We start from the raw sequence: 14,621 nt of genomic DNA, 5'->3' as shown, positions 1-14,621 counted from the left end.
AAGATCGTCTTTAATAATGCGTAGGAAACATTTTGACAACACAGGTTTAAGTAAAGGTTAACTGCACACTTTAATTAATCTTGGAGACTATTTTGGTCTGCTGTTTCGGCTTGCAAGAAGTCAGATTCTCGCAAACTGTCATTATCGTCCCTACATAACGTAAGATCAGCTTCAATAACGCACACCAAACTTGTTTGAAACATGAGTCAGACTACATACTTTAAGTAATCTTTGAGACTAATTTGGCATTTGCTGCTGTGTTGGTTAACAACATGCTAAATTCCACCAAACTGCCAATCGTCGCCATCGTCTATACATAAGGTAAGAACATGTTTAATACTGCATAAGAAACTTCTTTACAACATCTGCAAGACTACATACTTTAATTGATATTAGAGACTAAATTAGTAGGTGCTACTGTCAGCAAGCAAGAATAGTCTTTCAAGCACATCAGGCAGATTACTCTTAATTTGTTGATCCCTCCAGTTAACAACGGCCAAAACCGTTGTATACTTATCAAAGCTAATCAAATCCAAATGAGAAGCTGTTGGGGCCAAAGGAGGTTTCCTTCCCATCCGATCCCGATTGCTTGTTTACACGACGTTAGGTAGCAATTTCAAACATAACAAGGAACATCCTGTTTTCCATGTTCATACGATTGACTCTCTGTCGACACGCAGTACATCAGGTTGACTTGTGGATCTTAGTGCATTTAGTTCCTGGATCACAGACACAAAGGCATTAATATTGCAGGCGACCCATTTCGAAGCCCTGGCCGAGGTCAGCACGGTGTAATTCCGCGGCGGAATGCAAGCTGACACAAAAAGGAGCAAAAGTTGCCTGACATTGCTATCGCTATTTGGCCATGTCAAAAGAAACTCCGTGTCCTCCTCATTGACTTGAAATCCTCCCCATCAAAACTCACGAACGAGCCCTCGGGGGGTGGCGGCTTCGTGCTTCCAAATTCCGACTTTAAGCCGTGTCCGTGTCAAAGTCCTTTTACGCAGACAGCGCTGAGCCGCGGCCTGTGCTGTTTAGCGCAGCTGTTCTGCATTAAGCACTTCCATGCCAGTGGACAGACGCGACGGGGAATGTGCAAAGACGCGTGTGCCCGGACGCCAAAGCCAAAGTGGCAGTGAAGCCGAAGTGTTGCAGCTAACGTGCTTTTCCCGTGAAATCCCATCACCAGAACCACTACAAACCATCCGTATTCAATTATGTTGTTATTATTATCAGCACTATTAGCAGTGTGAGCATTCTGTCTATTCCTGGAGATGGCAAAAGGAAACCGCAACATAAGACGCTCTAAAGCTCCAGCGTACAAAAAGAGAACATTTTCAAAGTTGACCAATGGTACTTTGCAAAAGTTTAAGTGCATCTCCCACCCTCCATGAACCAGGAAGTAAGCTGCTAGCTAACAAACAACACAAATAAAGCACGCTACTATCAGTTTGGCTTTGGCAAGCATCTACTGAATGATTTCTAACGAATACGTTTGTAGCTATGCCAATTAAGTCAAACAAAACAAAATAAAAAGAACAATTATGGAAAAACGCAGTGAAACATCAAGAACAGAGGCAGATTGGGCGGAATATATAAGCGCTGTGACTCCCCCGGAACGTCGTAAAACACGGGCCCACCCATCACTGCAGAATGACTGCATGTCAGAAAATGCTAATTGGCGTCTCCACATCGACTGAGCTCATGTTTAAAGGGGACATATTTTGGTCAATTGACTTTTGAATGGCTTGTAGACAAAAAGTTGGAGTCTCAGGAGTGCCTGCCCACTCGTCGAGTTTCAAGTTAAACAAGCAAAATTATTTGCAAGCATTTATTTATTTTTTTTTTCAAAAATTGTGATGTGACGGGGGTATTTGTGTTTGGCGATGTGCCCCCTGCATGCGCCATATGCACGGATCTGCACACTAATTGACTTGACACTTTACCCAAATTGTATGATTTAATCCAGTAAATAACAAGGAATGACAGAAATTGAAGGAGATACGAGTTGTCGCTCGGCCGATTTTTTTGCTTTAACTTGCGAGGAAAACTTTGTGATACAAGCACTAGACGGTGGCAGCAAAGTGAACTCAATTTACAACAACCAACAGCTAGTAGGTAGTGAACAATTCTTCAAACAAAAAGATTGAAGCTTTTCATTGCCACGCCCAGTTGAAGTTTACTGTCAAACTAAACATAAAACAAAGGGAATTACATTACGTTGCGTCTTTAAAACAACCACATAACTTTGCCTTAGGAAAGTCTGCTAGCTTAATGCTAACACACAGTAAAAAACTCCATAGACTGACTATAAATATATAGGATCGATATCACTGTGTTATAGTCCTGTAAACTATTTGAACACGAATGACTAATATTACTGCAGCTTACGTAGTCAGTTGTCTCTGTCTGCATGATACTGCCCCTTGGTGGCTAAAACGAGCACACCAGAAGGTGCACAATGTGGGGCTGGACGCAATAATGGCATTGAGTTCTGAGTGCGGTCATTCAATGAATTTAACTTGTAAGTCAAGGTATCACTGTATATTTACGGAATTGAAACCGATGGCTAATACTGTGTAGAGAGTTTGTTTTCATCATAAACCGAGGGACTGTTTATGTGCACCGGTGCTGCTGTTTTGGTTAGTAACAGCGTTCAAATGGACGACATTGAACACACGTCGCAACAAGCGCTTACCCAGACGGAGAGTGAGGTTGACGGAATTTGGGTGCTGGATGCCAAAGAACATGGACTGGCTCTGCCACCGCGTGGGCTCGTCGTTCCTGTGGAAGTCGGTCAGCAGGGCGGCGCCGTGGCTAAGGTTCGGGTCCGAGGCGTCGCAGCGGTGGCACGAGCGCGCCGCCGAACCCATCTGTGTGCAGAAGTCCTCGGGCGGGGATCCGCACTCGTTGGACGCCTCTACGCTCCGATTGAAGGCCACGTTCTCGAATTTGGGCAGACAGCGGCTGGGGGTGGACGTTTCCTCGTCGTAGCAGGAATCCATGGAGGCCCCGGCCGGAGGCTGGAGGAGGGCCAGGAGATGAAACCAGACGGCGTGACGGGCATCCATTTCAACACGGCGGCTTCAATCGCCGACTTTCCACATCTACACTTCACACACACACACACACACACACACAAAAACTCTCACACCCAACTACTTTGATGGGAGAGATGAAAATAGACAAAGAGCAGCCCCGCAGCCAAAATCATCTCTCTCCAGCCTCAACATGTGTTCCCCCTCTGTGAAGGTCCATGCAAGAACTCCTCTCATCGGAGGAGGGTCCGGGGACGGGGAGCTCGTCGGTGGGCGGCGGCGGCGGTGGGGTGACCACGTCAGACCAGGAGCATTCCTCCATCTGCTGGTGGAACGCGAGAAGCTTCAAAGGCTTCTCAAAAGCACTCTTCTCTTTTTCTTGTCTTCTTCCTGAATGGCACAGAGGATGCGTGGTTAGTACAATCGCCTCACAGTTCTGAGGTTGGAGGTTTGAATCCAGGCTACGGCTTTTCTGGTGTAGAGTTGTTCGGCGTGTAGTCCTCCCACATTCCAAAAACATGCATGTAAAGTTCAATGACGCATCAAAGGTTGATGCTGTTATATAATTTTATTACTCTTGTTTGGCTTGGTGTGTTTAATTTTTACATGATGGGATGTTTTATTGGTGATGGAAAGATTTCAATTATTCATGTTGTAGGATTTTCTTCCGCCCGCCTATATAACACTTGATCATGTTTGTTTTTCTTGGGGAAGGAACTCTTTGAATACAAAACAGTGCCAGTATCTTTGTTTAAAAAAAAAGAAAAAAAAAAGCATTTAAAGATTCATAAGCCGTCCCTAAACCGCTATAAGTGCTGGCAGAGATCAATGATGTATTTGAATTGTGCACAGATCTGTAAAATAAATAAATCAATAAATAATGAAATAACACAATTACGTTGCGCAAACAAAGACAGCCAGGGCGGATGGATACGTTTGGATGGGTTCACATTTATGATCCGAGGGGGGATTTACGGCAAAGTTTTGCACATGCCGCTGTGTGATTGCCTTGATTTATTGAGGCTGTCTGCACTCAGGCAGGCGCTTTGCGAATCGGAGGGGGAAAGGGCCACATCAGTAAGCTGTCAGTGCCTCCGCCGCTCTCCAGGCTTCGTGGCGTTTTAACTGTGGCTCGGCACGACCCGATTCAAACAGACGTTTATTGTATATTGAATACGTACCATTCATTTATTGCCGCGCCGCCTGCGTAGACACGACTAAACTGTAGCGACACTCAATGGAGCGCCACGCCGAATAATCATGCTAGTCGGCTAATGCTAATCAAGCAGTTTATTGCATCTCTCACTTGAAGTTTACTGTAAAACTAAATGTAAAACAAAGAAAATTACACGTTGTGTATTTAACCAAACCTCATAACATGCCTGACAAAAGTGCGCTAGCTTACACACAATGCAAAACATCATAGATGGGCTAACAAAACTAGAATCAATGTTGCTTTAAATACAACCATTTAAATGACGTAAACATGATCGAATTAAGTATTTTTCTTTCCTTTTACTGTGCCACGAAATATTAACCTAATTTGTCAAAGTAAGCCATCAATAGGAGGTGGGCAGGATCAAAGATCAGGCACGCGTAGGGCTGAAAAGTCACGCTTGTTGGCTAATGCTAATGACAGAAAGGAAAGAAAAAGAATAGAAAACAGTTATTCATTCTACTTTTAATAAAAGTATGCCAATATTACTAATTGCTTGTTAGCTCATGTGTGATGTCACATCAGTTTGTGCTAGCATGGCACTTAGGCTAGCATGCTAGCTAATACTATTGATGAGCCTCACGTTTGTTTTGAACAATTTCACTACTGAATACAGTTGTTTATGTAGCGTATAGTACATTCACGATTGCGTACATGCTAGATGCATGGTGTTGGTGCTTTATGATCCTCTCCATTTTGTTTGGCGGCACACTGCTGAATTTTTCCTATGTAAAATAGGTTCCTCGGTTGACAAAAAGGTCGGGAAACAGTAAGAGAGATGAACGCGTACATACACTAGGTTGATCCATATGCACTTTGTTTGCCATCAGCACTTGGCAGACATCATCCGTGTTCCTCTCGAAGCTCTTCTTTCAACCGAGCGTGACATCATTAGCAGGCACGGCCGCGCTCAACAACACTTCAGCCTACGTGTTCTTCCATGTAGGAGTTTTTTGAGCGCCGCCGTCAAATTCATAACCAAAGCTAATGGATGAATGGTCGTTCGCGTTGTGTTGTTGATTCTTATTTTTTATTTTTTTCCAAGCGAACGCCACTAATGGATGCCTCGTACACAATAGCGCAGACAGTGTGGATAGAAAACCATCCGTCATACTCCACCATATAATCAAAACTCTGGGCTCTGTTTCTTCTCCTTTCATAAATAAAACAAGGTTTGCTGTTGTTGTTGGGTTTTTTTTTTCCCGGGGTTTTAACACAGAAATACTTTTAAGCTGTCTCGTTGTGAAGTGCATTCTTATCGAGTGAAGAAATGGGTTAGCGCTGTAAGCTTCGAAATATCCGGCCCAGAAAAGGTTGATAAAATGTCTATATAAAGTAAAATGTAGCATAAAACTGCAACCTTTCAAAAGGAGATTTTCATTTTTTCATTGCAACTTGTCCTCTTTATATTAGTCTTTTTTTGTAGAGGATGGGGAATACATTATATGCCTGTGAGTTGTGTTTAATTGTCTGTCCTCATGTGTTGCTACCACTTGTGTTCACAGATACTGTAAGTTGTTTAAAGGTTTGAAACTAGCGAGACGTTGATGCTAGTTTCGTTAGTCCATCTATAGTGTGCCCCGCGTTAAGCTAGCTGACTTTTGTAAGGAAAATTAATGTGATTGGGTTAAATATACAACATGTAATTATTTTTGTCTTATGTTTAGCTGTACAGTAAAATGGGCTTACCACTGTAAAAACAAAACCTCACAGCACACCAACAAACAAAAATAATACTAGCATTAAAATGATGATGATCTTGTCTCAATTTACTCACAAAATGTACTTAGTTGAACACGAAGCAATTATTCTGGCAACAGTTTTACAGAAGGTTAACGCTACCTTCTGCCCTCTAGTGGAAGAGCATTTAATTGTTCTGCCTGTCACTAGATATATTGCTAGCTTAGATACATTACCTACTAGTAACCCAAGCTTATGTTATGGCAACTGTTGTGCTTTCTGTTTTTTTAAACTTTTAAACTGTCTATCAGGTGAGCATTAGGCGGACTATTAAAGGTTTTTTTTAAAATCTTTTAAACCGTTTAGCCTTTGTATCTGACTTTTCCGGCCCTCCTGAGCAGTGCTGATTTTGATGAACTACACGGATTAGTTCACATGATTCCATCCAAATGGTGGGAGAAACTTTGAAAACAAAAAGGTGAGGAGTTGCTTGACTTGGCCAGCAACTCTAACTTTACACTTGTATACCCTGACAGCATATTTACTCCGTCTGCGCGAGACAAATTTAGCGTTGAAACACTGCAAACTACAAAACAGATTGATTTAGGATGTGTGTCATTCTTTAAAGTTATGTGCAAGAAGCGGCGCTTGTGAATTATTTAGGTTAAAGAATTTAAAATCTTTACTGTGTACACCATTGCGGTCCTGTCAGCGGCATCACTCCTACCATATTGATATTTTGAATACATGCATTACATTCTATATATAAAGACTTCCAATATACCATGCTTACTATTCTTTACACTGCTAATGTACCATATTTGTATACCACATACCACATTTCTTGGTATAGACTCCTACCTCAACATATTTAATTCTGATTTAATGTTTTATTTCTCTTACTGTACCATATTTACTGTGCTTAACACCTGTTATGTAGTATATAATCATGTCACGTGTATACACCTTAGATACCATATTTAACATATATGATTGTTCTACACACCGAATGCACCAAATTCTGTTCTGTCGCTAAGGTACCATATTTACAATATATTTGAGGTTCTATACACCTAACGTACCATATTTACATCATATTTAATGATCTATATACCTCTAATGTACCAATTACAATTCTATACAATTCTAATGCACCATATTTACATCATATTTAATGTTGTGTACACTTCATTTAACGTATTTTAAGCATATTTCTTTTTCGATACACCTAGCGCACCACATTGTCATTTAATGGTCTATAAATGTCTAACGTACCATATTTAATGTATAGACACATAATGTACCATATTTACATCATATTTAAGGTTGTCTACACCTTCTGTACCATATTTACATCAAATTTCTTGGTCTATACGCCTATTATACAGTATTTACATCATAATGTATATATACACCTCAAATATACAATATTTAATGTTGTGTACTCTTAATGTACCATATTTAAAACATATTTCTTGACCTATACACTGAGTATATTATATTTACATCATATAATATTTAAGGGTGTCGACACAGGTAATTTAGCATACGTACATATTAAATGTTCTGTACACATACAATATTGGTATCATATACAATGTTTTTCATTAATATACCATTTTAAATCAGTTCATGTTGTGTACACTTCTAAACTACCGTCATAATTAGTTTATAGGCCTCAAATGTAGCATGTTATCAAACAGTGTCCGATTCCATATGTTTTATCTTACCATCTTTTACCCCAGTACAAATTAAGCCAAATGGGAGGGAAAAAAAAAAAAAAAAGAAAAGTTAACTGACATTTTATCACATTTGGAGTGCAATGAGCGTATCAAGACCCATCCTTAAAGTGAACGTTCGGAATGCTGCGTGCTCATTTTCCCCGACTTCGCACAGTAAGAAAAAAAAGAAAAACATTTTTTTTTTATAACGCCCCCCCCATCCTGCTTTTCATGCACTTTGGTTTTATAATGAGTAGACTGTAGGTCTGCGAAAGACAGATTCAGCAATCACTCCGCATATTAATACCCCCCATTGTCTTCATTTAAATGCACCACACGGCCTGGCTTCAAGCGAGCCTCGCATGTAAATTTATTAAAACTGTAATTTTCCGCTCCCACCCGCCCACCACCACCCTCCATTTACATCCGCCACGATTTGAACCCAAAGTGCCGCCGCCGTTTGGAAAGCTTTTGGCTCATGAAAAGGTGCCAAGTCTGTTATTTTGTAAGCGTTTACGACAGTCGCCCCCGTAACGCCGCGGCGCGTCACGACGTCCCTCGCCCGTAATGCGGTTAATTAAGATAGGGCGTGCAACGTGAAGGGTGGCGGGGCGCACAGCGAGCCGGCTTATTGGCTATCATGGAAACAAGGATGCCGCGCAACGCCAGGAGCATTTATTAAATAATTAAGCGGCCGGGCTCTCGGTGCAAACAATACCTTCAGGGGTGTCCTTTCATTTCCAAAACAAATGTGTTTGTAGTCAAGGACCTCTGTGGGTGTTGGGGAAAAAAATAATTACAAAAAAAAAGACTCCTAGAGCTGCTCGGGAGGTGTGACAGTCATTAGCAAAATTATAGGATTGTGTTAAACTGTCCTTACATTCCCTCAATGCCAAGCGTATACATGCAAGAAAACTACTTTTAATTAGACCTGCCAAAAAAAATACAAATTATTGGCACGTTTAAATTACGGTTTCAAGTTAGGGTTTGGGTTTGGGTTTGAAATTACCGGTTCAAGTGGGTTAGGTAGTAAGTATATCGGGTGTCAAACCAGGGGATTAGAGTTTGAAATAGTAGTTTCAAGACAGGTTTGAAATTTGGGTTTCAAGCCTGGTTTACAGTTAAAAAACAAACAAACAAAAACAAGGCTTTTAAGCTAATGTTAAGGTTTAAAATTAGGCTTTGAAGCCAAATTTAGAGATTCAAATGAGGGTTTAATGTCAAGTTAGGTTCCCAAATTAAGGTTTGAAGCCAAGGTTGGGGTTTCAAATTAGGATTTGAAGCCCAAAATTAGGGGTTGTTGTCGAGTTGGTTATGGTTTCAAGGCAGGGTTTGAGACTAAGGTTAGGTTTTCAAATTAGGGTTTGAAGTGGCGTTAGCCTTTCAAAATATCACAATAGCGGCAGCTGGGAATACTACCCGAGGACAGAAGAAGAAGGTTGGCTGATTTTCACGCGGTTATTATTTGCATGTACAGTGCGGCGTCCGCCCCTGGTCGACTACTTGGAATTCCGTCAGCGCAACATAGTGCTGATTATCTGCCGCCATAACGTAAATCCGCTTGGAGCTTCTAATGCCGTTTGTGACGGATAAACATGATCCAGTGTCGCCTTTAAAAAGGACGCCTTGTTACCTCGTTCCCGCTCAGGTGCGCCATTAATCATAGGAGGCTCACTTTTTTCCTACCATTCTCCTCGCTCATATTTACATCATCATTTATATTCGATATCGACATCATGGTCTTCTTTTGAACAGCAAACTAGTTGACAGCGCCTTTTGAAAATATATATATGTATTGGAAACAACAAAATAAATACAATTTAGAGGGGAGTTTGCAGTTTTAAAAGAGCTAGCAAGATTTGGATATCGCCTCACTTGAGTAATCCCCCACCTTGAGTCTTTAACGTGCACTATCGGGGTTCTCAAACACGGCCGTTCATAATGCGATGATAAAAGTGCGTAGTTGTGATTAATAGCCCAGAGAACGCACTTAGCATTAGCATTGTAAACAAGCAATATTGGTAGCGTGACTTATTTGCGGTGGAGTGTCGCTATAACACTAAATGTTCACGGCTTGAAGTTGTATTTTTCGGGAATGTAAACTCAATAAAAAATCCAAGAGGTGATAAATCTACCTGGTAAGAAGAAATGTTGCTAATTGTGTGTACGAGTACACGTCACGCCTTCTGTCTCTGATTGGATGGTTTCCTGCCAATCAAATTAGAGGCACAAGGTGGTGCCAGAACATGTACCACTGACAGTTTTAACAAATACGCCAAAAAAAATAAAAACATTAAAAAAAACGATTTTTGGGATGATTGCAAATAGTAAATGATTATGGTGTCGTCATTCCAGCATCCCCCTAACAGCCAAGCCTCGTCTAAGTGACATTAAACCGGGGGATTAAATCTGCAAATAAAAGCACTGACATGACCAGAATGTTCTTGGCCGTAAATCTGAGTCCTAATAATGTTTTCAGAGTGAGTCGTAAGGGATTATCACTGCGAGGAATTAGCTCCGTCCCTTTCCTACGCACTCAAGTATGTTGGCGTCTAATGACATTTATAGTGCAATTTGTCAGCTAGCGGTTCCGCTTATTGCCCTCTCCAAAGACTGGGATCAAGCTATAATCACTCGCAGAGGCCAATTTCCCCCATCTCTTGGATCTGATGTTTTGTTCTATCGCAATAATGTTGAGCTACAGTGGATTTCAAAAGTCCGCACACCCCTATTCAAATGCCACTGGAATGTTCGTAATTCCCTCCTCTTTGTCTCAGGCCCAAGATGAAGAAAAACAGCCTAAATCATGATGCTGCCACCACCATGCTTCACTGTACGTACAGTATAGTGTTCTTTTGGTGATGAACAGTGTTGTGTGTTGAACCATATAATACAATAATGAGTAAAAGTTCCACCTTGGCTTAATTGGGCCAACAGACATTTTCCCATATGTGTTTGTGACATTTTGTCCTTGGGTCGGTACACCGCCAAGATGTCACCGGGCAATGATTTTCTGTCAGTTATATCGCGAATGCAGCACGAACTGAGGATGCACGGGTCATCACTGCCAATTCACGAGTTGAATAGCCTCATCACTTGACCTGATTACTCGTCGTTATGTAAGACAGGTGAGCAGGAATTTTTGATTCATTTTTTTAATATTACGGACTCCAGACAGAGTCGCTCTTGACAAGATACATGCAGATATGAGACCGCTTCTGTGAACCTTAGTCACTGGATGGAAGTACAAATACTTACTGTACTTACTGTCCTGTCCTGATTTTTCAGGTACTTGAATTGAGTATTTATTCTTCTCCCGACTTTTTATTTTTTACACTCACTATTCGAAACCAGATAAATATTATAAAGTGTTCCCCAACATATTTCTGTTTCACCTTTTCATATCTGTGCCAAGGCACTATGTTGAAGAGGGTTGAGGAACTTCATTTAGATCTGCTTTGGCGGCTAGTGGCAATTATAAACCATTTTGGTGGTGGGACAAAACAAATAAACTTGCAAGTCAAGGAAACATGGTGTGCCATGAGATTTTTCTAATTTAATAATACTGGCTCGATAAAGGTTTCCATTAGCAAGGATATGCCATGTAGTAAGAAACAGACGGTTGACATAAAAGACCCGAGGCTGCGGGGTTGAAAATGAATTCGATCTCAGAGTATACATGTAATACGATGAAGTATGTAGAGCTACAAGACTGCGACACGCTGATACGTTTGCCGAGGCATGTGCTGCCCTCTAGATGGGGAAGACTAATAAGTTGTACCGCTGCATCGCTAATGATTTCAACCACGCTCGGATTCAAAGTTTCCGACCACCCGCTGCTGTAGTCGGCACCGATGACACGCTGCCCGGAGCTCCGCTTTGAAATGTCAGTAATTTAGAGGTTATGCATCAGAAAACCCGAGTGTGAACATCTTGCTACGACGGCGTACGACGAGGCTAATGGTATCTTCCGTGAAAGCAATTGACGCGGTCGGCTACGTCGCACATGCGGAACGACCGGTCAACGCGATAAGGTCGGGCTCGCAAAGGCCTGCGTAGGTTTAACGCAAAGTCCTCATATCCCGCAGAGGACCATTGATCGCAGGTTCGGGAGAGGTTGCAAACAGTGCACGCGTCCAAAAGACATCGAGTCACATTCATTAGGCGGTGAAGGGGAGCAGACGCGCACTGGAGCACTTCTTTACATAAATCAATACAACCGCTCCACTGCCTTTACCGGCACGGAGACAACGGGCCGGGAATAGTTTTAAGGTCTCAATTCCAAACACGTGCTCGGAGCCAGTTGTAGGCCGCTCGCTCTGAACCCTTGGAGTTCTTTTTCTTTCACGACTTAACACAAGTCAATGATGTGTAAAGCATACGGACGTCACTACTGAGCCCAAGAGTGGAGGACGCATACTAAACCATTTTTTTCGACTCCTGCCTGCATTTGCCAGAGGAGGAAAGTGTAAACATAACAATCAAAAGGGACACTGCAGTGTTTTATTACTGTCAGTGTTAGTCAATCAAAGGAAGCGGCGCGCATCGGTGGACCAGTTTGTCAGCTGTCGAGGAAAACTGGTCGCTCTCTATTAATTTCCTTATAAGAAACTGTCAACAGCGCTGACAACAGTGGATTTGCATTCTAGATTTTGCTTAGGAGGTTTCCTGTCTTTTAATGTCCAAGTGAGATGACCCGGAAGGTTCTTCGAATTCTAAAAATGCTTAGCAAAGGTGCCTCAATGCAACTTTTAACCCACGATGAGCATAGGTGAGTTTACGTCTGACCGGTTACCCGTAATCCTTTACAACAGCAATATTTGAAGCGACAGGCCGCTGGTGAAGTTAAGGACGACGTGAAGACGCGCTAGAGTACAGAAGCAAAAGAAAACACTTAAGGAGAAGCGACGAATCCTAAAAAACTACAAAACTATACCTTAAAATGTTAATGTTACACAACATCACGATAGTTATTTTTGTTGTGCATAATTTACGGCATACAAAAATGCCAACTTCACATTTAAAGATCGAAGGAGTGCTTTTTGTACTTCAGCAATACTTGGCACGGTGCGATAAAATCGGTTAGGAAAAGTGGATTTGAATTCATATTAATTATGTTCAAAAGGAAGCACCTTTTCATTTTCGCCTTGATCCGATGACGTTTTCTACCAAGGTGAAGGAAAACTAGTATAAAGGTTTGGAGATCGGACTTTCTGAAGAGGTCCAATGACTTAAGTTTTTCCCCTTTCTTCAACTTCCATCCAAAAACTGGACTGAGTAAACGCGATAAGCTCTTGTCTCACACCGTCTTTCCTCAAGCGATTGTGGGAGGTGTGATCCAAACGTTCAGCAGCCGACACATATATGCTAGAATTGAGGCGTTACACAACACGATCTCATTGGTCGTTTAGCAACTCGCGGACGGCGGTATTGTGCAAAAAGTGCCGTTCCTTCCCCCTACGTATGCCAAGAATATGTTTAAAATAGCTGTATTACAAACGCCCTCACCCTTTTTTTAAACAAGTGATCATTAAGTGGTGACTCCAGCGACTAATCTCTCGGAGCTGCGAACGTGATGAGTCAACTGATGACCGGGTTCCGCCCCCACACTCAGAGGCAGGAGAACGAAAGGCACTTGGCGTTCTACGCATCGTTATTACGAGAGTAAAAAGCACATTTGGTTCAGGGCAGTTTAAAATCATCAACATTTATTGCAGGACCTCCGTCATTCAACCACACAGAGATTGTCGGTCATTTGAGTTTCCACCGTTGTGGCAAGCTAGTTTTTTAAGATGCTGTAAATAAAAAGGCCCAGTTACGCAATAAAACTTATGTACAATGATCCGACACATTTTTCATGAGGAAATGTTATGCGTCGTATGGCAACCTAGTCTCCAGAAATTAAAACAGTTGGATGGATGGATGAACATGTTCTTATTTTGGAGAGTTTTAAAAATGAATAGAGTGCATTACTTAAAAGAGGAGCCCCTACAACATATAATATTACAGTTGAAAAGGGACACAAAATCATCTATACATTGAAAGCCACGCTATATCGCAATTCATCGTTTGCGTTTCCGAAAAAACATTAATTGAATGTTTAGAATTGCCTATATTAATCATTTCAAATGTGAGTCAACTTCTCCTAACAACCCACGCATAAACAGTGAACCGGGAATAGTGAAAAGCCACGAGTAATTGACGCCCCCCCCTGAAGAAATTTTGTACTTGCTTGTAGCAAAGAACTACCTTTGCATCAATGAAACTCAATTTAATTCAACGTGGTTCCTTCGCACCAATATGCCACAAGATGATTTGATGATTTGTCAAATGAAGCTCTTCAATTCATTTCTAAATAGTTCTTCAAAGGGTCATAATGAATGAATCAGTCAAACCAAGCTAATCTTCTAATCTTGACGTGTGTTTATTTGGTAATGGCGTCTACCTTGAGACATGGTGGTACCACAAGGTACCATAAAGGTAAAGGTAACAAGTACAGTCAGTGCATCAAAATAAACCCCCCATTTGGTCTCGGGGTTTCTTTGGTCCTGGAAGTGTGTGTTTCACATGTGGGTTTTAATAAAAAACGCTGCTTCGAGCAGGATCAATGGCGACCGCTCAACATCGCCACCCTGGGGGTACGCCGCGTCTCTACCACCCACCACCGCCCCCCAAAACTGCCTCCGCTCGACACGCTCAGCCGACGGCGGTGGTGTGTGTAACTACAGAAGCGGTAATTGCGAGTCATTGAGATTCATTAGCCGGTTTCCTGCTACAATGGCACAAAATCCATACGAAATGGTCCCGTTTGGCGCCTTTCTTCACTAAATGACTTTGATGGATGAATATGCTGGAATTAAGTTCACTCACATGGCTCCTCATCGCTGTTTTCGCGCACACGTCCAACTTGATTAACACTGTCGGCGTTGATTGCGACCCTCAGGGATATCTACTCTGTTGCGATAT

The 14,621-nt window shown here is 41.8% G+C and overlaps 1 protein-coding gene across 3 annotated transcripts in view; it reads right to left on the bottom strand.

Moving 5' to 3' along the window:
* lamc3 (laminin, gamma 3) overlaps positions 1-14,621 on the bottom strand; it is a 101,621-nt gene that overhangs the window by 68,952 nt on the left and 18,048 nt on the right. For all 3 annotated transcript variants that reach the window (XM_061800030.1, XM_061800032.1, XM_061800031.1), the window contains exon 3: positions 2,699-3,424. In XM_061800030.1, the coding sequence (XP_061656014.1) occupies positions 2,699-3,071 (373 nt within the window). In that variant the 5' untranslated portion in view covers positions 3,072-3,424. The remainder of the gene's footprint in view (positions 1-2,698; positions 3,425-14,621) is intronic.

Source organism: Phyllopteryx taeniolatus, chromosome 15 (genome assembly GCF_024500385.1).
Source record: "Phyllopteryx taeniolatus isolate TA_2022b chromosome 15, UOR_Ptae_1.2, whole genome shotgun sequence".
NCBI lineage: Eukaryota > Metazoa > Chordata > Actinopteri > Syngnathiformes > Syngnathidae > Phyllopteryx > Phyllopteryx taeniolatus.
This window is presented reverse-complemented; position numbering and strand designations above follow the sequence as displayed.